Source organism: Molothrus ater, chromosome 5, assembly GCF_012460135.2.
Source record: "Molothrus ater isolate BHLD 08-10-18 breed brown headed cowbird chromosome 5, BPBGC_Mater_1.1, whole genome shotgun sequence".
NCBI classification, from domain to species: Eukaryota; Metazoa; Chordata; class Aves; order Passeriformes; family Icteridae; genus Molothrus; species Molothrus ater.
Genome location: NC_050482.2, coordinates 14,705,693 through 14,731,796, shown reverse-complemented (window position 1 = coordinate 14,731,796; position 26,104 = coordinate 14,705,693). Strand labels below are relative to the sequence as shown.

The 26,104-nt window shown below is 39.4% G+C and overlaps 1 protein-coding gene across 4 annotated transcripts; it reads right to left on the bottom strand.

Moving 5' to 3' along the window:
* Positions 1 to 258: 258 nt before the first annotated feature.
* SLC26A4 (solute carrier family 26 member 4) lies at positions 259 to 24,420 on the bottom strand. 4 transcript variants are annotated; one of them, XM_036401329.1, is made up of 20 exons: positions 24,141 to 24,420; positions 23,510 to 23,649; positions 21,275 to 21,385; positions 19,443 to 19,633; positions 18,828 to 18,992; positions 16,140 to 16,292; positions 15,946 to 16,028; positions 14,847 to 14,994; positions 12,374 to 12,487; positions 11,545 to 11,622; positions 11,257 to 11,352; positions 9,907 to 10,013; positions 8,498 to 8,567; positions 8,089 to 8,181; positions 7,892 to 7,987; positions 6,768 to 6,998; positions 5,262 to 5,316; positions 4,801 to 4,946; positions 3,566 to 3,649; positions 259 to 3,057 (listed from the first exon to the last, which is right to left on the bottom strand). In XM_036401329.1, the coding sequence occupies exons 1-20, from the start codon at positions 24,293 to 24,295 to the stop codon at positions 3,034 to 3,036; spliced, it is 2,340 nt and encodes a 779-aa protein (XP_036257222.1). In that variant the 5' UTR covers positions 24,296 to 24,420; the 3' UTR covers positions 259 to 3,033. The 4 variants fall into 4 exon arrangements, with proteins under 4 accessions (XP_036257222.1, XP_054370905.1, XP_036257224.1 ...); XM_054514930.1 differs by lacking the exon at positions 5,262 to 5,316 and having other exon boundaries at positions 4,801 to 4,929; XM_036401331.1 differs by lacking the exon at positions 21,275 to 21,385.
* Between the last annotated feature and the right edge of the window lie 1,684 nt (positions 24,421 to 26,104).

The window sequence follows — 26,104 nt, the reverse complement described above, 5'->3', positions numbered from 1 at the left end:
ATCTTGTGCCCCTACAGACAATGTCTCTCATTATCTTTATAGCCTTAACATTTAAAAGCTACCATTAAAGTCTAGCATTTCTTGTCTTACCTGCACAAGGCAGAGGGAACAGGTTTTCCCTTTTGTCTTTGTTGATCCTCAGAACAGACCCAAGGGAAGAGTGACACTGATCCTTTCATAATATGCTTTATCTCCCCATAATAGGAATTCACCAAGAGAAGACATAAAAAACCCAAAACCAAAGAAGACACCCGCATGTGCAAGGAGCACATTTTCAGTATGCACAACTTTTATTTTCTAGTTAATGGGTACAATCACTTTTCAAATGCAGCTTTTTAAAAGTGTAAAAAAACTTAAAATACATCTCCAAATTTGATATATGACATGCAAAGACAGAACAGTAATACTCAAAATGCATACAAAAATACCACTTTTTCATTCTACTGGAAAAAGATAAGCACATCTAGTTACACAACATAAAGATATTTTAATTAGTACAAAACTGTAGAGAATTTTAGCTTCAAAGTTGCAAAATCCATTATTTTGGTATCCTTAATTTTGATGGATACATAGAAAATTAAGCACATAACCACTGAGATAGGCATTTGAATGCATTCTGCATACTACATCTTACTCTTCTGTGCCACTGTAGGCTTTGAGAGAAATGCTGTTTTTCAGAAAACGTTTAATATTTTGTGCCTGTTAAATTAAGAACAACCATGTCTGGAAGAAATACACAGGCCAAGAATAAGTGCATTTTATCATATTTTATCACAATCCCAGATCAGATGTCCTGTTTGGAAAAAGAACTGGAAGACTGTTGAGTATTTAATTGCCTTTTAAATACCTGTACAGACAAGAACTAGAGAAAGTTCAAAAAAGAATGTAATGGCATCTCTGTCAAGTAAGAATCTATACTCAAACTTCACAGTGCAGATGTTGCCTTGAGGGAAAAAAAAAAATCACCAAAACCATTTTTTTACCATCTTTCTGTCGACTGTGTCCTGCATAACAATTAGCTGAAAGCTCACTTACCAAGTAGATTATTTTACTTTTTACTTAAAATGTACATCTGTTTCAGAAAAGCAGTACAGCTTCTAAAAAACATGTCACTGGCCTTGTGCACTGGCAGCTGTTCCAGTAGTCAGGTTAACAGGAGCTGGGGCCATGGCCTGATGGGGACTTCAGGCCAGTAAGGTGGGCTGTAGTGCCAGCCTCCTGTGAGACGCTGGCAAGGGGACAGACAGGTAGAGTTAAAAGCATGAAGTGGCAAATCACAGGCTGGGCTGAAGCACTGGTGCCAATAGAAATTAATGTTTCCATCTGCAGAGGTGCAGAGTGGTCTGATTTGCCTCTTGAACACTTGCCCCATCCTCAGATGGTGGAGATGCCCACCCCACAGCCTATGTCCATTGTGAATACAATCCTGCTGTTTGCTGGCTTGGACTGGAGCACCAACATCACCTAAATTCAAGTGTCTGTACTGAGAAACTTCACTGTTGTGAAGGCTGAAGTCTGTGCCTTAACAAGAGACTACAGATTTTAGATTGGTGCTGTTATCCATTATTTAAGATACTGTCCAACTGGCCAAAGTTTGTAGGATTTTTTTTCCCTGATATTAACTGAGTTCACTAGGGTCCTGAAGCCAGAATAATTTATTTAGTGCTTAGCTCTTTCACTTCCACCTGCAGCAGAAATCTCTGTTCAGTGTAATGTGAGAAAATTTCTCTGACGAAATCAAGTTAGGAGAATTAAATATACTGAAGGTAATTTTCCACATTGTTGAATCTAAAGGCATTTTATACCTGTGGACATTTCTTACACTTCAGTTTTTATCTGTTTCCTTACAACGCAGGGTTTTTTCCCATTTAAAAAATAATGTAACGCTAAAAAAATTAAGGTAGCAGTCAGTTTTCCATCAAAATACATTTCTTCTTCATGAAAACTAAGAATATTAGTTAAGAATTAAAATTTTGCTGCTCAAATCTTTTATCTTCTGTAAATTATTGCACTTGTGCATTATGAACTTTCATATGTCAAAGAACAGCAGCAGTTTGATGTAGACTATTAAAAGAAAAAAATCTCTATAAAAATATAACTATTCATTAAACAAAAAATACATCTATATTCTATTAAAAACCCAAATATCAATACTAGGTCACATTCTGACTTTCTTGCTTACACTCAGTATCAGCCTGTTTTACGGATTTCATTAAGTACCCAGGGGCTAAGGTTTTCCTTAATTTATCTCATGATCTGCCTCTTGATGAAGATTATGTAACCTAGCCAAAATAATCTTCTCTGTCCCTTATTTAAGGGACAATCATTAATGGAGTGCAAGACTTGCTACAATGGGATTAATACAGATCTAATGAACCCATATCCAAGGGTCTTTAGAAACTTTTCCTATTTGAAGTATTACTGTAGTTCAGTGCTGTTTCCTGTTCATGTGACAGTTTCACCTGTCACCTCTTTCAGTGATCTAACTACCTGCAGCAATTTAAGGAATTGCTTGAAAAAAATGATCATGGTACATTTTTCAAGGCTTATCAGCACATATTCTCACACAAATGTTCTTGAATTCAAAGCCTTGGCCAGCTAGAACTCCAGCCCTTTCACTAGGCTTTGTAGAAATATTGAACAAAAGGCTTGCCATCCAAAGAATTTGGTCTCTTCCACTCTCCTGGGCCAGCCACAGAGCAGCTTTTCATCCTGTACACACTGAAAAAAGTGTAGTGCAACTTCTGCCTGACTAGTCCCAAAACTGAGTACATCTTTCACAATAGTCTTCTGATTTTCTTTTTTATTAATATATATCATAGCAGAAAGTGCTTGCAGAATCAAAGTCCAGAATATTTCTGGGATAATGCTAGCTAAAATTTGGAGAGTTATAGAGATCTGTATCATTCAGACAAACAATCAGGGTTTTCTTCAAGTGCAAAGATTGGTTTCATAGCAGAAAATGCTGGTATGGACAGTACTGGTGGCTGGATATTGCTGTGCTCTCACAGGCAGGACGGTACCAGCAGTCCTTCAGGAGGCAAGTCGGCGCATAGCCTAGAGAAATGGGTTTGGAAAGGTGGAGAGAAACAGGCTCTGGTTAGTTCTCAGTATACATACACCATCTGGGAAAATTACATGTTTGTGTAAACTAAAAACACAGTGAAGTACAAAGGAAGTAACTTCTGTAAACTGTGCAGGTTGTGCAAGAAGCTGTCTGCTGTGTTAAAAGGAGGAACAAAAGGAGAAAGTTGATCATCATTTTGGACTCTGGTGCCTCAAGCCTTACAAAGTCTTCTTTTAGGTGCCCTGCTTATATTTAGATCTACTGATAAGTCTGTGTAAGGCAAAAGTAATCCTAAGCAAGACAGATGAGGAGATAATTAAGCAAATATAATCTACTACCATCTCAAGAAAAATGTGACTTCCTCCACCTAGTACTGACATTCAGTATCCAGAGAGGGTATGTGTTTATGGAGCAGGTACCTGCTGAGGGCCATACTCTCACAGCATGACTCAAGGCTACAGGCAGAGGGATAGACACTTTCAGTTCTGAAGTTCTTACCTCTTCCTGAACATCAAGTTCATCATCAGGCTGGCTGGCTTCTGTGAACTCTATGGGTTCTTTTGACTCCTGCATGAGTGAAATCTTGGTAGAAAGAAATTAAGAAACATGATGAGTTACATGTTGTCCATATAATTGAAATTTATTTTTTTACTCTAAAATACCTTAAAATAACTTCCACATCTTAGAATAGTCTTTTGTTTACTGTTCCTTGACAAAGATGATGATTTACTTCAGCTGAGAGGAACTTAAAAATCGCAGAGCCTTTGGGCCTGTCTCTGCTCATATGACTAGTTATGGCTTTGTAACAATAAAGGCTATCTTTAAATTGCTGTATAGCATTATGAAAATGTTAATGTCTAGCAGAAAAATTAGTATGAAAAAGTTATAAAAATAAGAGTTCTACCCTAGTTAATTATCAGTAATATTAATTTTAATTGTTATTTATTCATAATACTGTAGTAGTGATTGCTAGGAAAGGAATTGTGGTGAAAAGAAAGGAGGACATTATAGGACCATTTTCCTAATGAGAGCTTTTTAAATGCTACAGAGCACAGCAAACCTTTAAATGCTACAGAGTGTTCTGGTTATCTGAACAAAACACAGAATACAATAATGAAATGCACAGAGAAGGGCAGCAGGAATTAACACTAGTGTGGAACAGCTTCTGTACACATCTATGCCAAGTAGAGTGAGACTATGGCTTTGATCAGAAGTCTATGGAGCGTTGGGAAAGGGAGCAGAGAATGATTATTCATTGCAGCTAACAATCCAGAAGTCCAGGAGGCCTAAACCAAGCAGGAAATATTTGTCATATAATTGAAAATTAGAGAACCCATCTCCACAGGATAGTGTCACAGGTTCCAAAAGAAGTATTACAGACACATTGAAGAAAACTCCATCTGTAGCAATTAAATATAATGTTGCAAATGCAACCTCCAGCTGATGAGGTTCTTAAGATGCCAGTAGTCAGAAATCAGAAAATGTGTCTTAGGATGAAGTGTTTTCCATATGTGCTGTTTCTCATGTTCTTTTCACTAACAAGCTCCTGGAGCTGACAGACCCTTCCTTTAATCTACAAAAATACTCATGTACTACAGAAGCTGCCTAATTTACTACACTCCCACTTTTTTTGTACTACAGTTCTAGGTCTAGTTTTCAAATGTGCCACAGAAACTTCCAGAATTAGTGCTAGATGATGGAAGGAAGGGGAATGTACTGCTGGATATCCTTACCTTCTCAAATATGGGATCCTGGTTGTCACTGTATGTCATTTGATTCCTTATGTAGAGCACTGCATCATGGACAGTCAAGAAAAATATGTCTTTTCTGACAGTGTCATCAAAGAAGGCACCCCGTTCCAGCTGAGATATAAGGTTGTCTGAATAAAAAAAAGTCATAACTTGTTTATACAATATGAAGTATTTAAGAATAAAAGTTAAAATACATGGTTGCAACTGTCAGAAATCGAGTGAATCCAAATGAATCCCTCAATTATAGTTTAGTTTTGACTTTTACTTTCCATATCTCCTTTGCACTGCACAATTTTCTGTGTCCCAGTGGAGCCAACAATGCTTATCAGTGTTACAGTTCACATATTTATTAGTGTGGATGCCACACAGACACATCTTGAGATCCCTTCTCACCTTCATTTTATATTTTGCATGAGTGAAAGTAGAAATACTTGTATATTTACCTTGATATGAAGCAAAGTATACTCTCACATCAATTCTCTCAAACTCTTTAATTATCTAAAAAAAAAAAAAAGTTTGCAACAAAGACATCAATAAATAAAGTCTGTAAGGAGAAAATACATATCTGTTTGTATGTCTGTGTAATGTATAGGCACATACACTTTCTTTTTTTCTGATTGTCTTCATTCCACATAGTACATTTTGTTTATTCATCATAATTAAGGTACTGCTATACTTTGCTATACTTAAAGATCCACTAGTCAGGTACCTGGTTGCTGAAGTGTCCTATCTTGAACTATGTAAGTGGAAGTACCCATTTTACATGCACAAGCATTGCTGCCAATTAAGGTTGTCATTCTGTTCTCAAAATTCAAATAATCATCTCTCCAAGGGAGACCACATGGGGCTGAGTGAGCTTTGTTTCCCTCATGTATGTGTGGTATGGTACACTCATTCACTGGCACATGCAGATTTTTTTACACAGATTTTTCCCTCATGCAGTGCACAGATGGACCTGTCCTTGGATGAAAAAGCTACATATGGAGAGAGTCATGTCAACAAACCCCATGTTCCATGTACCTAGGCAGGAGGCTGATGCAAGACACACACTGCTCCTGTATTTCATTTAGTTAAAAGGCAGGAGACTAAAATCTACCCCTGGCTCCCTGATGGCAGGCAAGTCTCTTAGATTAGTGTTTTCAGAGGTGATTATTAATTCTATTTCTGTTACTTGATAAACTTGAGTCATGGTAAAGATCTGCTTTTATAGATAGGCTAAGTAGTCCCAACTGCAAAATTATGTTACTGAAAGCATTAATCTGAACATGAGAACTATCAGAAAAAAATGAAGACTGAACAATCTGGTCCTACACACTTGTAACTGGGCACCAAAAAATAATGGAAATACTAGACCTTAATCTTTACACCTCATTTCCTTCTTCCTAGGAAGACATATAATCTCCTTATTATGTACTGTGAGTTTGAAGATTAATTAATGAATGTTGATGAAGCACTTGATACTAGCCACAGAAAATACTAAATCAATCATTCTTCCTTCATAATTAAAATGAATGAATAAATGAAGGAATGAATAAATAAATCTTATGGCTAAAAACTGAACTGGGATGGTAAAATGAAAGTTTTACTACCTCTGTGTTGAGTGAGCATCATCTTGTGCCCAGATTAAAGCAGGAGGCATGTGGAAAGAAAATATATAACTAGAATATTTTATAACATTTGCATATAAGGGGACCACATTTTGCAGTTAATTATTTTGAGTACTTGACTATGCACCTTTCATATTGTTCTTTTAATGCATTTTTTCCCACTTTAAATACACACACCACTAATATTCTCTTTCTTGTTGATATTTTCATATTTATATTTTCATGGTATTTTTCAACAACATACTTTTTAAAACTCAGAAATTAATTTCAGCTAGCAGCTCTGGATTTACATACTACTGACTAGTTTCATTTTCACAGAACATCAGAAAAAAATGTCCTTACCGTTTTTATTGATCTCACAGCTACAATATCCAAGAAGGTTACTGCTCCAAAATCAAGAATGAGACTGTGGATGGGCACCTTGGGGATGTTTACTTTGACTGGGAGTTCTGAATTCCAGTCCACCTGGATCTCTACTTCTTTGGTGGGAACTTGAGGATCCTGGTTGTCTTCAGGTTCCTCATCAGTCTCAAAAGCTTCATTATTAATACCAGGCTCACTGATGATGCCATTCTATTGCCAGACAATATATGGAATATAGAATTTAATCATGGGTAAATTTTGGGAGTTACAGAAAATACCACCCTGTGGTACCTTCTATTGAAGGAATTGACAAGACATAGACACTTGTGACCAGTATCCCTTGCTCCCAGTCCTGGTACAGTGGGTAGCATAACTAATGCCATTTTCTAAGGCAAGAAGCCATTCTCTGTGGCTGAGCAGGTCATGTATTTGTTCCCTTTTCCCTCATTCTCAGGCCCTGAAGGTCCTGTGAACCAATCAGACAAACAAAATCAATTTCTTCTTCCTCTCCCTGCCAGCCTCAAGGTTCCTGGGCACCAGGCTGATCTCTCCCTTCCTTGCTGGCCTTGAAGGTCCCAGGCATGTGGGCAACCAGGTGTAGTTGGTGACCCCATCAGAGAAAAGGGAAATGTAACACAGGAATTGCCATAACAGAGCACTCTCTATGGCAAGTCCTGTGTGGGACATTTGGACCAAAACTGCTGCCAACAGTGAGACACCCCCAGGGGCCAGGGATGCCTACACTGTCTTTTATTTTCTCTGAGTATTGGTGACTCAACTTCTTTCATGTAGTTTTTAAATCTAGATTATAATTGTTATATTGATACATTAAACCATGTATTAATACCTCACCTGATCTGCAGGGGGTGCAGGTCGTTAGAAACTCTAAGTTAAGTTAGGGTCTAGGTGATTAAAACTGTGAGTTAAGTTGTATTATAAATTCTGTATGCTACTTATGAACTGTACTACCATGTAGTAAGTCACACTTTTCATCTCTATTTTAAAGATGAGTACAGAGTAATTCATAATTAGACCTTAACAAAAAAGCTCCATCAGTAACCCTTTGAGAAAAAATAGATATAAATAATTTTAAAAAGACCTACCTTAGTAGCTTTTAATTTTCCCTTCTTAATTAGCTTTTGTATTTTCCTCAGTGCTTTGAGTCTCTTATTATATACCTTGACTGCATCAAATCCCACCTAAAGAAAACAGACCAAAATTATTTAACTTAACTCAGTATAGTTCTGAGGAAATCTCAAGGACAGTTAAGAAGCTTCCAAACCCATAACTTCTCACTTACAGTGGATTTGAGGCTGCTTTTCAGTCCATCAATGTTAGCATAAAAAATTGGACTTGAAAACTTGAGAATCTTCACACCTTCTGGTTCTATAACCTGTAGCCAAAGAATATAAGGTTAAACAGCAAGAGCCACATTTTGACAATAAGAAGCAGTTTAACTATTTCAGCAGTTCGACTACATATCTAATTTTTAAAAATTGCATGGATTTGTTGATGATTGAGGGAATTCTACTTTTAGAAGCTTACAGCCCCAACGTGCAAGATGGACCAACCATCTGGATGAAAAGGGTGCTGAAATTTGTTATCCTTGAATACCCCATTCCAAATTCAAGTTATATACAATATGCAAGGCACCACCTTTTCTTACACTGATGTGTAGACTCAAGGAAAACAATTCAGCCATGACTTACATTTTTGTAGTCCTTGACCTTCTTGTAGATGTCTGTGCCAGGAATGTTTCCAAAGCCTCCCCATGAAGGACTAACAGAAGTAAGGACAGTGAAGGTAAATGTCATACATGGGCACTCACAGATTTGAAGGGATTGCTGCATACAAAGTGTCTTTGACTCCTGTAGTTTGCTTTCTAATGCCAAACCAACAGACTTGCAAAAGTGTTGAAGATATTTTGTGTCACTGTAGTGAACAGGCCTTTATAAAAACAAGGTACTTTGGTCTCAGCCTACTTAATGCACCATTTTGATTTAAGAGCTGAGTGAACAACTTGTTCAGTTGGTTTCCCAAACCAGAAGAATATTTTAAAAGCAAATAAGTTTGCTTGAAGTTTAAAAACCCAATTTTTTACACTGAAAAAAGAATTGATGGCTTTTTTTCATTTCAAATCAACTGAAATGCATTTGCATTATTTTCAGATTATGTAAATCTTTTTGTCCAACCTTTTAAATTTTTATTTTAGTCAATAACAAAACCAAAATGTTTTGCAGTCTCCAGATATATATTTAACAGCTGAAGCAAATTGTTTTGAAGTTTGTAAGGCTTCATCTTCCCTTTATATTTTGGTAACATCTGAGTTGAATTTGGGAATGCTTTTTTGAGGCTCTTCAAATTTAATTTTTTTTATAATCTACTATTGTGTAACAATTTTTACAAGGCTTTATTTTTATGCATTTGCTGACAGTGCAACTATATCTTGGTAATGCTAGTTACCATACTCTCTGAACTCCAAGCTGAAGGAAAGAAGTAATGTTGTATTTTCAGATAAAAGGTCAATGAACAAGAACAAGATGACTGAATAAGTTTCTTCAAATCCACCTTTTCTCACCACTCCACTCCCATATATTCTTTAAGCAGCAACAAATCAGCCAGACGCACAATTTTTTTTTCTTATTCTCATGCTTTCTCTTGCTTTTCTTTTACAGCCATTCAATCAGTCTTGTATAAGCAATAAGTGAAAAGGTTATTGGCATGTGCAACATACTTTAGTAGTATTACCTGCTGAGAGTTACTATAATGATCAATTCACTACCAAAGCCATACATCTGTTTATATGTGATCTAGAAAGTTCCTGTACCTTTTCAGAACTCAGCTATGTGGCTGCATATAAAACATATTGCTAAGTACCACCAGAGTGGCCAACATGATATGAAATACTGATCAAATAATGCAGCTTCTCTTTTATCAGTGTAATTAAATGACAGGACACAAAGAGTGTCTTGTTCTAAAAGAAACAGATTTTTTTTAATTTCAAAATTTTTGTAAACCAAAGCAGATACTCTGCCACAAATCATCTTGCATTTCAGCATATTATCTTCCTTTTTTATAATATAAAACTAAGAATTATTTCTGATTCTGTATTACTTACAACTGAACTCTCAGCACAACTGTCAGCAATCCAAACAAAAGGCCAGCAAGTAATCCCAAATCAAGTCCCAGAATGATGGATGCTATACATGTAAAAACCCAGATCATCTGGAGAAGAAATAACAAATGTAAAGTATTTTCATTTTAACATATGACTCCTAATCACACAAAAGAAACACTAGACCAGGTAATATGAGAAGCAGATTTTAACTTTGGAGCTGATTGTAGCACACTAGCAATCTGCTGATTTCCATTCAGAAGTCTTCTTCTTCCTCCAAGATGCTTTCATCCATGATATTATTAGGCATAGTTAGCTTTTTAGGAAATAAAGGGGTTTTCAATAACAATATTTTTTAAGGATCTGATTCCTTTGACAAAATTAAAGGAGATACAGTTAAGCAATGCATTTTCTTATTTCTGATCATGGCAATCTTTGTTAATCTTTCTTAAAATTGGAAAGAGTTTTATTTTACCAAGATGTAAAATACTGTAAGGTGCCCCCCATGCAGACAGACAAGGAAGGAAGGGGATTTCTCAGTGACATTTAAGAATCAGAAAGAACTGTTGCAAAGAGAGGTATTTCATGTTAACAGGTTGATGGCACTTCTCTAAGATCTCCACTGAATATTCAGGCAGAACAGTTGAAGTGCACTCCTCAGTTCTTTCCTACATCACTGCCGATGCAGTAGACTCAATTTTTTTAAAAGCTGAGTGCTTGCACTTCTCACTGAAGTCAGTGGAATCTTTTGTCTATAAATCAGTAAATGATTGACTAAAATATCTGAGATCTAAGACAGGTACTGCCCAATGACACTCACCGTAAAATAATGGGAAAAATGTCTTCCATGCAATCTTTTCCTGCCCTAAGATCCACAGTGAAGGTCTGCTCCACAGAATACACAGTGGGAGATGTAAGCAAGTACCCTGAGATATGGTTATAGTGGTTCATAAGAAAAGTCTCTTCATACACCCCTTAGCGTGCCAAATGAATCCACATCCTAGCTTGGATTAGTCTTACCACAACAAAAAACCATTTTTCCTGAGGACTATCTGAGATTATTCAGGCAAATGGGATGTTCATGTGGTACAACAGAAATATATGTACATGAATTAAGGAAAGGTCTCTGACTCTTTAATAAAGAAGATTAGCAGAATACTGACCTAAAAATGGTAATTTTTTACTGACCTCATAACATTTGCATTTTGAGGATACACATAAAAGTTTTCTGATGTTAACCCCACAAAATCCTGCTTATGTGGTAGTTAAGAGAAACTTGGATGGTATTAAAAGGTAAAAAAAACCCAAAAGTGGACAAAAACATTCAGGAGGAAAAAAAATTAGGTTACTTACAGCATCCACTTTATTCTGTCTCCATAGACGGGGAACATCAAACACTTGCATGAACATCCCTTTCAAGTTAGCTATGACTACAGCTGCCAACACAGACTGTGAAGAAAAATAATGAAAAAGTGGTATTCAGAAGCAAAGATACATATTAAGATAGTGCTCAGCATCACACACTATAAACCACAGCCCTGTCTGGAATCAGATAGCACAGTTTAAAGTGGGATATTAATCTTGCCCATCATAGTTGAACATTTGGATCTGATGTGGCTGTGCTGCAGAAGAGTACAGTACCTTTTGTAAGGGCTCTAGCAATTTCCCCAGGGCAACAATAGAAATCAAAACGATCCCAGCTGAGATTATACCAGCAACCTGCAAAGAACAGTGTTTATAGGAAATGAACTTACTATGGTTCTATCATCTGATTCTAGGATTACAAAGAGAAAACTACAAACAGTTGCACATTACATTTCTTTAGGAACAGGGAGACCTGCCAAAGTGCCATTATGTTTAGGCATATGTGGGCAACCATTATTCACTTCAGCTAACACAGAGGGAATTCAATTAAGCAGGAAGTCTAAACAAACACAGGGTAGTAGCTCTTGAGGGGTTATGTTACAAAGACAGATGAATGGGGCAGTCTGTGTGTAAGCTGGAAAAGGAGCTGCTGGATAACCTGTAGTTTTTCACTATTAAGAACCACACAGCTATAGTTTGGTAGAACAAAGAAATTTACTCATCATGATGAAGATGTTCCATAGCTGATGGTGAATGGCAATTGGCAGAGCTGCTCAGGCCAGCATATGGCAGTTTAAAGATATCATAGCCAGCTGGGAGAGATTTCCTCCCACATCCTACGGTGATAAATTCAGTCTTTTAATTGGAAATGAAATTCTGGGGGACTAGAGTTAAAAGATCTCTGACCCCTAAGGTAACTCATGCTATGTAAAACTTGATTGCCCTCTTCTGGCAGAGCTACAAAAATGATTCACTACTAGAGCCGTGGCTTTCCATGTGCCAGCAACGCAATCATTTTAGGACTATTTTCATCTCACAGCGAAATCTGTGCACTACACAAAATTAAATTTACCTCTGCACAGTACTAATAAGAAGAGGCCATTACCTGAGTCTTTCCACCAGTACTTTCTTGGACTGCAGTCCGTGAAAGAGCAGTAGTTGCAACAAAACAAGAAAAGGCACCTGAAAAAATGTTGCTGAACCCAAAGGCAATAAATTCCTGAAAGATAATTGAATAATGCTGTAAATAAAGATGCCTGAAGACAGTTTTTCAATGGAGAAAGACAGCAACAGCTTCTGCAGTAGTTGATAAAGTAGGTAGCACAATAATATTATGAAAAGTATGAACTAGTTATAGCTGTTAAATGTTTACACAAGTGCCTCTTGTGCCAGTGCAGCTACCTCTGTTTGGAAACCAACACAAAGAAGATGGTTTACTCCCCCTGAAGTGGACATACTCATCTGAGTAAAAGGTGTTTAAAACTTTCATCAATGTTATCAAACCTAACATTTCTAAGAATTACACTGGAATAATTGAATCAAGAAATGAGTACTAGAATAAATTTAACTTCCAGGTATCATAAGCTAAACAAGTTTATTGTACTAAACTCAGTACAATAGTCTGAGTTTAGACAAGACTTTAACTAATGCAAAGCACTGTATTATTAGTAGAACTGTTAAGGAACTTTGCAATAATGCACAATTTCACTGAAAACTTCTAGTTTGCTAAGTCAGAAATTTTTCACTCTAAGCATCCCAATGAACTCACACTGAGTCCAAGGCAGCACTCTCATAGATTTGCCCCAGGGTCACTGAAGCCAGCACCTACTGATGCTGGTTTTTCTGCTCAAGTGACAAGGACCCTGGAAGCTTTATGTCCTGGGATCTGGGCCATTCCTCTGCTGGGAAATCAAGAATTTGGGAGCTGTGTGCAACCAACCCCACATAATTGACAGAAACCTTGTTTTCACCAAGCTGACACAGGCACAAGAGCTTTTCACCCACTGCAAACTTTTTAAAATATAATTTAAAATTTGATTTTGGCTGTCTCCCTTCTTTTGTACAAAACTAAATTTCCTGTAAATTTTCATTTAGCTACAACCACAAGAGCAGTAACAGACAAATGATTCATGACTATTCCCATGTAACCACTGTGATTGATGAGAAAATATTGGAGGTATTGTTCCTAGTGTTCTTAGGTGTTAATGATCGGGATCTATGAAGATAATGTAGACATTGGTAGATAATAGTATCAACCTGTCCTTCAAAATTATTTTACTACCTGCTTTTATGATGTTATTTTAACTTCTCCAGATCAACTAAACTATTTGCTCATCATCCTGGGCTGCATTTAACCTTTGCTACATGTAAAATTCATAACATAGTACTGAAAGGAAGGCACTCTGCTTTTATAAACTGATTCTTCTACTACAATATTTAATCAGTATCTTTGAAGCACACCACTGCTGGCAGAACAACGTATTCAACAACAGAACAGCATAAACAGCACTTCTAGGATTATGTATTATGCTTTGAGATTTATTAAACTGAAAGTTGGTGCATTTTTGTCACCTTTAAGACCAAGTGTTACCAGATATGACCTTTGAGGATTGTAAACTGACAAACAGAAGCATAATTTTCTTATATACAGCAAAGCAGAGTTTCTAAAGTCAAACTTTATGTAATCCATTAGGACTAAAATAAAGGATTCAATAAACGAAATACTCATCTATTGGTTGTAGTGCAGGCATTTTCTAATATGCTCAAAGGATAAAATTAAAAATTAGCATAGATGCAGGATGAGGAAGCTTTCTGACATTTTAATTCCTCACCACGGGCGAGCAACATAACCCCCAGTGAAGACATTGAACAAATGCAGGAATCCTGTAAGAGCTTGTGATGCACAGCTCATGGCACATTCTAGCTCTGTGCCCCTAGAAACCAATGCTTAAAGCAGTTCAGCCACTTAGTGCACACAGCTACTCCAGCATGTTCATATGCTGGTAGGCACTTGTGTGTAACTTGTGTGAAGCTGCAGGACTGATCTGTTAGGTTACAAGTGCAGTTATATTGATGTTACTGGAGTCATGCTGAGAAGTACAATCATTTATTAACTGTAAAGTTCAGCTGATTCAAATCCTGCATGAAGTCTAAGCCTAAATAAAGCTGTCCAGAGCAACTTCTTAGCTTGACATTGCCTTCATCTGCCCAAGCAACCCACCTCAAAATATGCCTTACAAGTGGAAATGGAAAGTAGGTTGCTAGGCCATGTCAACTTGACATCACCAGAAAATTCTCCTATACAGTGCTCAGCCCTTTCAGAGCTACTGCAGTCACTAGACCAATAAAGAAGGAATGAAACAGTGTGAAAAGCCCATTCTGCAGCTGGATCTGGCTCATCTCTATGTGGCCATTTCAGCTATTTTTTTTTCCAAGAGTTGAAAGGATTTCTCCTGTCAGACTTTAGCGCTTGTCTGAAAAATGTGTGTGAATGGTGTTTCTTTCATTTGGCTATATAAGTCAGCATGTTTTACATTATAAACATCACTATGTTTATAAACTATTTTGGTTATACATACCTGGTTTCCATCAATAGCATAGTCATACTTGGTTGCATATACCTTCCCCACAGACACAGCAATAGCATAAGCAACGATAGCAATGGAAAAGGAGGCTGCAATCATCTGGGAAAACAGGCTGACATTTGGAGGCTCAGGAGGCAAAAATCTAGCATTTAGAAAATATATTGGTGTTACCAACTTTGATTGAATTCCATTCTTACCAGAACTGTCAAGGAGTTAGAGGCAGAGGCATACAGGTTGCTTATAATATGAAGTGTAATGTTTCAAGTTAATAAAAAGGTGGAAACAGCCCATTGACATACAGAACACGCTTATCTAGCTCACCCCAGCCCAAATCCTGATGGTATTAGTCAGCAACAAAGTCCCCATTGTTCTCAGCATGACTGAGATTTGGCCTTATGATAGCAAAGTGAAAAACTACATTTTTGAAGCATCGAATAAAGAATGTATTGAATAGTGTGATGAATTATATAAATATGTTAATGCCACTTCATACTATTGTTAACATACTTCTTCAGTAAGATCTCAGAAGCATTTTATCCCCTACTGTGTTTCCACAAATTTTAATTAATTAAGCCCTGAATACTAAATGGAATGTGAAGGTTACTACTGTGAAGTGCTCTGAATCTTTCAAGTGGAAGTCTCTACGAGTGTAATCCTCAACATCCTTGTTCCTATGAGTATGGAAGTGACAAAGTTGCTTGGGATAACAGTAGCAGCAGGATTATGAACTGCAGTGGGATAACTCAGGATTACAGAAATTAAATCCATGCAGAATTTCTTTATTAAAAATTATTATTTTTTAAAACCATTTTCCACAGTCCCATAGTCACTTCATGAACAGGAAGTAATTAATTTTCAGATGGACTTCATGAATTAGACAGACATTCCTAAGCCCACTTTACAGAAGGAAAGCTGGGCAACACATTTGGGTGGCATAACTGATAGAGCCAGAAGTAAAACTCAGAAAATTTCCAGATCTGAGTTCTAAACTCAGGTTACAGCTCTCAATGTTTCTTTTATGCATTTTCTCTTACTACAGTCATTTTTAGCCAATTAAAATAATACCTTTTCCCCACAAAACAAAAAAACTCACCCTCTTGGAATGCTCTTAACAATGCCTGCATTGTATTTTTTTTCCAAGTCAGCAGCATAGGAAATGCCAGTGGCTACTATTGTCTGTAATAAGATAAAACAACAGTTTTAAGACTTAAAAAGAGCTCCTGTCTTCCTGTACCTAGACCCATCAATTTTATCTGTTTTCAGCTTTTGTTAAGCCCCCTTGCTTACCACAATAACTTCTATTGGGATAGGTATAGGTATCTTGTGTTTGAACCGATCATTTATTTCTTTAACTACCATGCAGACAAAAATGGTGAGGAGTCCAGCAATAAGATCTGCAATGTTGGTGGTCCCAATTTTTTCAAATGTTTCAACAAGAGTCTGAAAAACAAAAATGACAGCATAAAACATGCCCATGTCCATTTGAAGGATGTGCAAATACTCATGACATGATCCAGATGCATAGGGTTTTGGAAAGGCCAAGTAACTTCATTCAAGCCTAGAGAAGCCTGAGGAAAATGTATTGTCAAGGTGCTATCAGTAAATGGATTTAATAGTGAATGTAATGGGAAAAGCATAACTGCAAGAATTGTCCACACAGGGGGCTTCTGCTTCCCAATTTTAGTCAATTAATACTAAGTAAAAAGAGCTAACTCTCTAACTGTGTTTTACCTCTACCTGTATCAGAGAAAGGAAGGGAAGATCTGGAGCTTCTTCACTTTGACAAATAGCAAGGGAGATCCTCATTTTTCTAAAGAGAGCTAGCAGACCCACGGGCAAAGCTCTGGTTCACTTCATGCCCAGTTCATGTGGTCTGTGCATTACTTGTTTCCTATTTCGACTGCTGACAAACAGAGAATGAGTGTGAACACACCCGTCATACCAGGCTGTGGAGAATCCTGCACTTCAGAAAAGCAGCCACTAAACCTCACTCTACAGTAAATTAACCCTCCCAGCAGAGTTTAGCCCCAGACTGGAGCACTCAAACTGGGCTGCAATAGGCTGCTCCCTTCTCTACCCTTCCTGTGCCCTTGCTTGATCCTATTGTTTATTACAAGTTATTGTACAGAGAAAACATGAAGGGATGATAACAGAAAGTCACAAATATTACTCTCTCCCACTCCTAACCATCAGGGTAGTTCTCACTTGCCTCCTGTCTCCAAGAAAATGTAATTATCCCATGCATAGTGAAGTAGCTGTAGCAGAACCATCTGGTAGAAAAGGGGCTAGAAACAGACTCCTTGCATCCTGGTTAGCTCCCCCAGTAATGAGCTTTTGGTATAAACATAAGAGGAGGTTTGCAGCAGCAGCACTCCCACCCTTCTGAACAGACATTGGTTTGGAAATACAACATCTAAGTGCTTAATTGCCTATGTTTCCTAAGGTAAAGAAGCCTTCCTGAAACACTGAATCAGACGCCCTCCGTTGGCTGACTGAAGCCATTTCTTGCCCATTCTTCTGTTTACCACAGATCCCATGAGAATGGCTGAGCACCTCTTGCACCGCTTCACTCCACAGGGAAACAGTAAATTCCTAACTTTGGCTGCAGATTCTGCTAATGTTGGATGCTTGGTGTTGCAGTTTTTTAAACACTACTGAAGCAAGTCCAAAACTTGCTGAAGCAGACCCAGCAAATCACTGGTTGAGCAGACCAGAAATAACAATTTCTTTGCTCTACATGCACCTGCAAAGACATTCACCTGGCTCACCTGCAAGAACACAGAAGCTTTGAACTTTAACCTAAAAAGTCAGCATCCCACTCAGCCTTGCTGGAGCTGGAAGAACCATGCAGTCCTTTCAAAAATTGTATTCTACTAAATTATACCATTCATTCAATAAACAAACAGATGGAAAAAAAATGCTAGATTAACAAGTCCATCATTCTGCCAGGTCTGCTGTAAGGTATATTATACAGTAAGTACTCATCTAACTTTCCTTGTTCTGAGGGGAAGAGTTTTCATTAGTTCTGAAAAGGCCTGTTAAGAAAATAATTTTTTACCCCCACAAATAATCCTCCAGATCTCTTTTTAATTTTTTACCTTGCTGTTTATAGTTATATTCATCCTATTATTGTTAATCTAGATGTCTGCTGTATTTTTCCTAGTCTGGTTGCTAGAACTGGCAGGTAAAATCTCCAAATACTTTTTTTTGCCCCCTAAAACAGCCTCTTTTAGAAATCTGCTATTCTAATATGAAGTGCTATCTAAAATACTGTGAACCTGGATAGTTTCATGCTGAAGTCAGTGACACTACTCTGAATAATTTTCCTGGGAAAGGATACTATTCTGTAGTACAAGACCTCTAGGAATTCAGTATTTCTGTAATGGAGCCAAAACATTTCTCCATTTGAGCATTTTCTAAAAGATCAACAAATGGAGTTGTAACAGTAACAATCAGCCTCAGATTTGCTAACCAGTAGATACCTGGCCAAAGGGTGGGAATCTGTATCCTTTAGGAATTCACATGCATGGCTACAGTGGGAAATGGAGAACAATGCCTTTTACCACAATGACCTGCTGGTTTAAGTGTAAAGAGCTTTGGGAGATGACCTGATAGGGTTAATAAATGATCAAATGTCCTTCACAATAAGTGAGAAAGCAAGGGATGGGACAAACTGTAGTCTCCAGAAGTGAAGAACTGTTTTGCTTGGCATTTAAACTTCATATGAAAAAGTGCTCTGTCTGAAAAAGACTTCAAGATGGCAATTTCTGTCTGAGGAACCCCAAAGGCAGCTATTTAGAGCCCCACAGCTAAAAATAAACAGCTGCAGATCTTCATGAAAGGGAGAACTAAAGGAATGCCCTATACTTACTACCATATATATGAACCATCTCTGTGTGAAATGGAAGCAGAAGATAAGCAATTATATAATAACACCTGTCATAAAACCAAAGCAGATTAGAAGGGCATACTTACATATATTATGGAAAGGACACCATTATAATTTTTAGTTGAAACATTCAGAACTATTTTCAGTTGTGACACAAGCACTTGAAAAGCAGCTGCAGTTGTGAATCCCCCAACTAATGGATCTGCAAGGTACCTCACAATGAAACCAATCTGGAGAACTCCAAATATAACCTGGAAAAATTATGAAGAATAACAGCTTGTTAAATAACAAAAAGGTACACTTTTATTTGGAGATTTCTTACGCTTTGTTTTCTCTCTTTGTTGATGCAGAGTCTTAGGACCATATTTCCCCCATTTCAGCTTAGTGTAGCTTAGTATTGTCCATCCAAGGAAATAAAGGAGACCTGAAGCAATGTGTGAAAGAAAGCCCCAGGATATGCACCATTGTACTCAGTTTCATGCAGGTCTTCTGGTCTGCAAGGCAGGGCCATTCTGCTCTCTGTGCTCCCAGTCATGCTGTCAGAGACTCCACACAGGATATGAAGCTCTTAAAAGTTTGTGATAACTTTCCTTCATTTTTGTGTTTTACTACATGAAAATATCTGACTGCTGTAGTAGGCATTTTTCTGCCATTAACAATAAAGCAGTGTCAACCTTGTGTCTTCAAGTCAACTATTTTACCTGTAAAATTCCAACCAGGAATGTGAGAGTGCTTGCAATCAGCACTCTCTGTGCATCTCTGGACTCAGTGTCTATCAGTGCCCCTGTGACATTAGTCCCTGTAGCATTACTGCCTTCTATGAGAAAATTCTCATCCGGGGCCATGCTCAATACAACAGATCCCACCATCAAACTGACCACTGGGAATGGACCTGTAATGACAAACAGAGCACACTGAACTTTAACACACATTGAAAAAAGCCAACATTTATCAGACTAGACAAGGAACTCTACGTCAAAAAAATAATGTAATATTGTAATTGGGGTACATTGGTAGTATTAGGGGGCCAAGAGCCACAGGCACTGCATACATGAGACAAAAATACTGCACCTTCTTTAAATACTGCTCCTCCTTTAAATAACTTGTGTTGTACATACTGATACAAGTGCAGTTTCATGCTTTCCTTGAGCCAATTTAGGACTGTACCAAGGCCAAAAGTGGCAACATGTTCAACACACTCCAACTATCTCCCTTGTATCTGCATCATAACCAGACAATACAGATAACCGATCCAGGTGAAAGCAACAACTATTTCTTTGAATTTTAGGGTTTCTTTGTTTGCTTGTGATTTTTTTTCTTGGTTGGTTTTTTGATTTTTTTGTCATGGTTAGTTTTCAGCTGATCCAGCACGCCACATGAGCAGGGTACCCAACAACACACATGTGGCAGGAACATGATCCAATGGGTAGGACTACATCTTTGGCAGTATTGTGCTATTATATTGGCTAAAGATGACTGAAACTATACTTTGGGCAAGATACAGAGAAAGTGATCATTGTGTCAGCAAAACACAATCTAAAAGTAATCGTATTTGTTGCAGTTATTTACTAAAATTATGAAGAAAAGGAAAATGTCACAAAATGTCTTAAAGAAGGTTAAGTTAATTTTATAGATACCTTAAAAGACACTTCATGAATAAGAGCATTGGGAAAAGCATAAAAAAAGGAATGTTTGATAATCTAGAAAGTAGGAATGCCACCATAAGTTGACATAACAAGACAGATCTGGATAGCAAATGTGAGCTGCTTGGTAGGGTAGGAAGAGGCTAACAAAGTTGAGAAAACATACAAAGACTTTTGATGCAGCAGAGAAGAAAGCCAATGAAAAAGTGTAGTATCATGCCAAAGCTCTGGGAGGGGAAAACAATGTGTTCTTGGTAGATAGGAACAAGAAAAGATTAGATTTTACTAGAATGAAGGCACTTCAGTGATCAAGCTGTAAGAAGAATTTTAAGTGTGAGAACTGACAGGAAACAAACCTCATATTCTAAAGAAAGTATTCAGAAAGAATCAACAGAGTTTACCCATAGCCTTGATGTGAGGCCCTACAGTGAGGCTGGAGTGGATACACAAGTTCTGGGTCTCCATGACAGGCAAGAAGATACTGTCCACAGTAATGAAAAAAGGATGCAGAAAATAAGGCTTGTAGAGAAGACTGAAACAGCTCTGTTTTAGCCATCTTGAGCTTTAGCTGATAGACAAAATGTTTGTCATTCATACTGCCTACTGAGGCCTTGAGCTTGTAATTTCTTGCATAGAGTGTAGCCAAAGACAAGATTTAAACTTCAGCACAAATTCAAGCAAAAAGCAGTGGCATACCTAAAGTTAGCTATTATGAACAATTGCCTGTATAAAGAAGAAATAAGCCTTAATTTCCAGAGATCCACCAATGTTAATATTCACCATAGCCAATTTGTTTCAGAAAGTAGTTATATTGTATGAAATATGAATGTCTGCAGTAAGGATTAACACTGAAATAGATAATTCACTGTAACTTGAACACATGCAGTTACCAACTGAGATGTGCCTTGATGTTCCCAGGAAAAAGTATGTCAGGATGGGGAAAAAAGCAGAATAGAGACCAAATCCAACAGGGACTGCAACCAGCAAAGCATATGCCAAACCTGAAATGATAGATCATCAAAATATCATATTTAAAATCTCTCAGCAATCTACTATCTTGTCTAGATTAGTCTTTCAGAAAGATTTACTGCTGTGGTGCAGATGCAATTTAGAATATGTTTTGTCTTGTAAGTCAGTCGCAGGCACACCTGTGAGTGAGTATCAATGACTGTAATTGACTGTACATCCCATGCTGGTAGCTGAGTACTGAAAGATGTTTCCATGTTTGCATAGGGAGCCCAATACACAGGCTGAGACAGAAACCTAAGTGGATAACATTGCTGCAAGTGTGTGCTTCTTAAAAGAAAAGGAGGATGTGTGAAGGTTCTAGTTTCAGACAGAAATTTCAAGCACAAGTCTCTGAGTTATTGCACAACAAATACGCTTCGGTATCTTCAGCTCTTGTGAAAATAGAGCCACTTCTTTTCCCAGTAAAAACTAATCTATCAATAGCAAGTCACATAAATTTGAGAGTCTTGGTTCTTCTTCCTTTGCATACCTGTGCAAGCTGTCAAATACAGCAAGCAATAAAAAAAATTGCTTTCAAAATCATATCCCAGTTAGCCAGAGTTCTCCTTCAAAGATTCTCCAAAACCTGTGAGAGAATGACAAGTCCTGAAGTGCTGGTCATACTACTGAGACTGACTGAAGGACTGCAAGCAACACATTTAGTTGCTGGGAATTAGGGACTTCAGGGACCTCAAGATCCCAACATTTTTTTGCAAATATTTTGGCCAATTTTTCCTGTAATTCATGTTCTAAAATTTCAGGGTGGGTTTTTTTTTTTTTTTTAATTATAGCTAGGTGTAGATTTGCATTAATTTGGGGTTTTCCATTTTTTTCTACTTTTTTTTTTTTTAATGCACAGGTGGGAGACCAGACAGTATATTTAAAAATTGGTTTTACAAGTAGATTCTATTTAGGATAAAATAAGAGCACTGAAAAAAAAAATAAGGAGGTTATAGTATGAGCACAATAGGTGCTATAAGTAATATGAAAGTTCTATCTAGCCCTTCCTTTTTAAAAGGCACAGAGATCCTGTAACTGTGCCATTACCTTCAGCAAGGATCTTCCAGCTCTGACACTTTTCTTTGGGAAAGAATCACTTTCTTTATTTCTCAGGTCAGCCCCAGCCTGGGGCAGAAGTTTGTAATGCTTTTTTCCTGCCAGTCTCTGCCTTCCTAGCATGCTCCAAGGGAACAGACAGGAGAGAATACTTGTGTCTAATCGGGAATGCGTAAACTGCTTTCTTTGTTCCCATGTAAATCTTTGTCCTCTTCCGCAAACACTGAATTTCCATTCAGGGAAAGTGTGGGGTTCACACAGCTAGTTTTGCCTGCTGCAGTCCCGAAAAAAAATGAAAATAGTGTAAGAACTTTACTGAGATTAAATTACTGGATGTATCAGGGTTATAGTCAGTCTTGTCTTAGGCGGATGCTGCCTCAAGCAGGTTGGTTCTGCCCCCTGAGTCTTCCTTAAGTAGCTTATTTGAACTAATTTCTGCTTATTTCTGACACTTTCCTATTTGTTCATCTACTGAAGCTTTACTAACAAATGGAATAAGGAAGTAAGGAAAACTTAATATTGCAAGCCATGTACTCTAAATATCCACAAAGTTTAATTTTTTAAAAAATCTGAATACATCACCACCTCCTTGATGGTTGTCTTCTGCAGAGACCTGAACAACCTTATGTGAAAAATTTTAAAGAGGATTAGATATTAGGGTTGCATTATTTTAGGGGAATAACTAGATTTTTGTAGGCAGTTGCAGAAGAACTATAGGCTTAGACAACCAAGAAAGAGAAATAAGACCACACAACCTATCTGATTTATCACAATGTAATTAAAATTTTAAATATAAAAATAAATACTCTTTGAGTAAAATGCCTGGAAAAAAAGTTAAATACATCCTTGTAGCACACCACAGGAAATTTAAATCTTCTAGCCAAGGAAAGAAAAAGGAATAAATTAAAACCATAAATTATTTATTGCAAAATAATACCGAATATCTAGTATTAAATAACAAGCCTCAGATTTGTAATTCCATCTGCAAAACGTTCCGGTGTTCAGCCGGCTCCCTTATGGGGACGCCCCGGGGAGCGGAGCGCGGGCGTGCCTGGCTTTACCTTGCAGGGTGGCGACGAGGCCGGTGCTGAGCCCCGAGATGATGTCGCTGATCAGCCACTCTTTCACCCGGTAGTTGGGCAGCCACTCCAGGATGGGCAGAAAGGACTTGGCAATCTGAAAGGCCCTTTTCCTTGAACATCTGCGAGAAAACAAGTGATGAACACACCCCACGGAGCCGCAACTGGAGCGCCCCAAGAACCCCAAAGTGACGGAGAGCTGAGCTGATGCACATTTAAATTTAAGGGGCAGTGGCTGTCACAGTCCTGTCTGCCAGACCGGGACGGGGCACGTAGTGGTGTCAAAAGCGCGCCCTGGGCAGTGCGATACGCAGGGGAGCAGGGATGTGTCCGGCGTGAGGGGCAGGGGAGCAGGGATGTGTCCGGCGTGTGGGGCAGGGGAGCAGGGATGTGTCCGGCGTGAGGGGCAGGGGAGCAGGGATGTGTCCGGCGTGAGGGGCAGGGGAGCAGGGATGTGTCCGGCGTGAGGGGCAGGGGAGCAGGGATGTGTCCGGCGTGAGGGGCAGGGGAGCAGGGATGTGCCCGGCGTGTGGGGCTCTCCATGCCTCGGCGGGTGGAGTTTGCGGGCGCCGGGACAGCGCGCCCCCGGCTCCCTCCCGCCGCCCGGACCCACCTGCAGGCCGCCTGTGCCCGCTCGCGGAGCGTGGGCGGCAGCGGCGGCCGCCGCTCGTTCTCCTCCTGGAAGCCGGGCTCGCTGTAGATGGGCCGCGCCACCACGTAGTGGCTGAGCTCGGCCAGCGGCTCGCTCGCCCGCCCGCCCGCGGCCATGGCCCCGCCTGAGCCGGCGAGCGCGGCCCCCCCTGCCGGCCCCGCTGCCGCGCCCGCGGCCCCGCAGCGCTGTCCGCGTCCTGAACCGCGGCTCTGCCTGCGCCCGCTCCCCGGCCTGGCGCAGGGCGAGGCGGCCCCGCCGCAGCCGCATTTATACGGCCGCCCACGGCCCGACGCTTTATTTACGGGGAAACAGAGAGACCCGGCTCCGGGCCGGCCCGGGCGACGCCTCCGTGCGCCCTCCCCCCGGTGCCCCCTGGTCAGCCCCGCTCCGGCCGGCGCTCCCGAGCGACCGCCCCGACAGCGCCCGTGCCCTCGGGCGGGGGCTGCACTTCAAAGGCGGCGGCCCGCGGGAATGGCTCCGGGGGTGCGGAGCGGGGCTGGCCGCACGCACACGAACCCGCCGGCAGGTGATGATGGCCTCGGCCCCTCAGCAGCTGCCCCCCAGGAGCCACCTGCCCGCCGGCGGCCGCCGAAGTGCTCGTTGTTAAGGCGAGCCTGGGGGAGTGAGATAGGACCAGCCACTCTCGCACACTGCTTGGCCCGCACGGAAGCCTCCTTGGAGTTCCCAAAGCCTTGCTGTGTCCCACGACCCAAGGTTTGGGAGTCGTCTCCATGCATAGATGTAAAGGCCTAACAAACAGCACCTTCTCTCCAAACCACCGCGACCTTACGCTGCAGCCTCGGTGGGAAGAAGTGGCTCAGGCCCCACAGGCTTTTTTTGCCACACCTGAAAGGAGAGAAGGTGGCCCAGGCTGCAGCTTCTGGTTTGCTGGAGGAGGCTTGCAGGGAATGAGCTCCTTGATGGCCCTACTGTAATTTAGGATTACAGATAGGACTGGGACTGAAAAAATCAATCCTGCATGCTGAATACTGCTGGCTACATTTCAGCTCTTCTACCTTACGTACGGAAGACAACCTAGCACAGATCTTGCAGGAGTGAAGCAAAGCACGTGTCCTTCTCACCTAGGAAACTTCCTGAAGTAAGAATCAGTGCCAGTGTTTCAGCCAACACCAAAGAGGTGCTCAGGGCATACACTGAGGGTACAGCATCAAGCAAAAGTATTTGTTCAATGACCTACTCAGGCATGGAGTTGGTTTCAAAGCAATTAAGTACAGTCCTAACTTCATTTTCGTAAGTGTTCCATTTAGTAAGTGTTCCATTACTAAAATGGAAAGAAGCTATTTGCTGAAGTATTTTTGTAGGGTTAGCACAATTCAGGCTTCCTAATTCTGCAACTGGCTTCCCCTCTGCTGCAGTGTAAGGAAATCTGGGTAAACTGCTGAACTGTTTTGATCTGAGCAATGTTGTATCCAGCACTGAAGCAGCCAGCCTCCCAAAACAAGTCCCAGCGTTTTGCAGACACCTGTAAGCATGGCACTCGAGTCAGTAAAAGCTGCCTTGCTCCAGAGGAGCAAGGGAAGTGGTCTGATGTAAAGGTTATTTAATCCAGGGTAGGAAACTTTCAGATTTTCTCATTAGCAGATAACAGTATGGGGAAAATAGGTGTCATATTGGAAAAGACATATTAGACATATTCTAAAGCACATACTGAAAACTGAGCTGGCATCAAACCTGAGTAATGTGGTATATTAGAATCCACTCCAGATAAAAATGGAGCACCATGAAAATAGTTTTGAAAATTAACTTTAAAAAGCTGTTGTGGTAACATCATCTTAGTTCTGAAATTAATACAAGTTAGTATGAATTAATTAATAAATATTTAGTTCTAAATTAGTTAATAAATACTTAGCTCTAAAAGCAATACAATTAATACAATACAAAGACAATGAAATTACTCCAGCAGG

Excerpts from the sequence above, each read along its gene's own strand:
- SLC26A4 (XM_036401329.1), bottom strand. The coding sequence starts at position 24,295 with ATGGCCGCGGGCGGGCGGGCGAGCGAGCCGCTGGCCGAGCTCAGCCAC. Across the intron at positions 18,993-19,442 it reads TCCTGGTTGGAATTTTACAG|GTTATATTTGGAGTTCTCCA; the intron begins GTAAAATAGTTG and ends TAATTTTTCCAG. Across the intron at positions 11,353-11,544 it reads TGCTAGAGCCCTTACAAAAG|TCTGTGTTGGCAGCTGTAGT; the intron begins GTACTGTACTCT and ends TTTTCTTCACAG.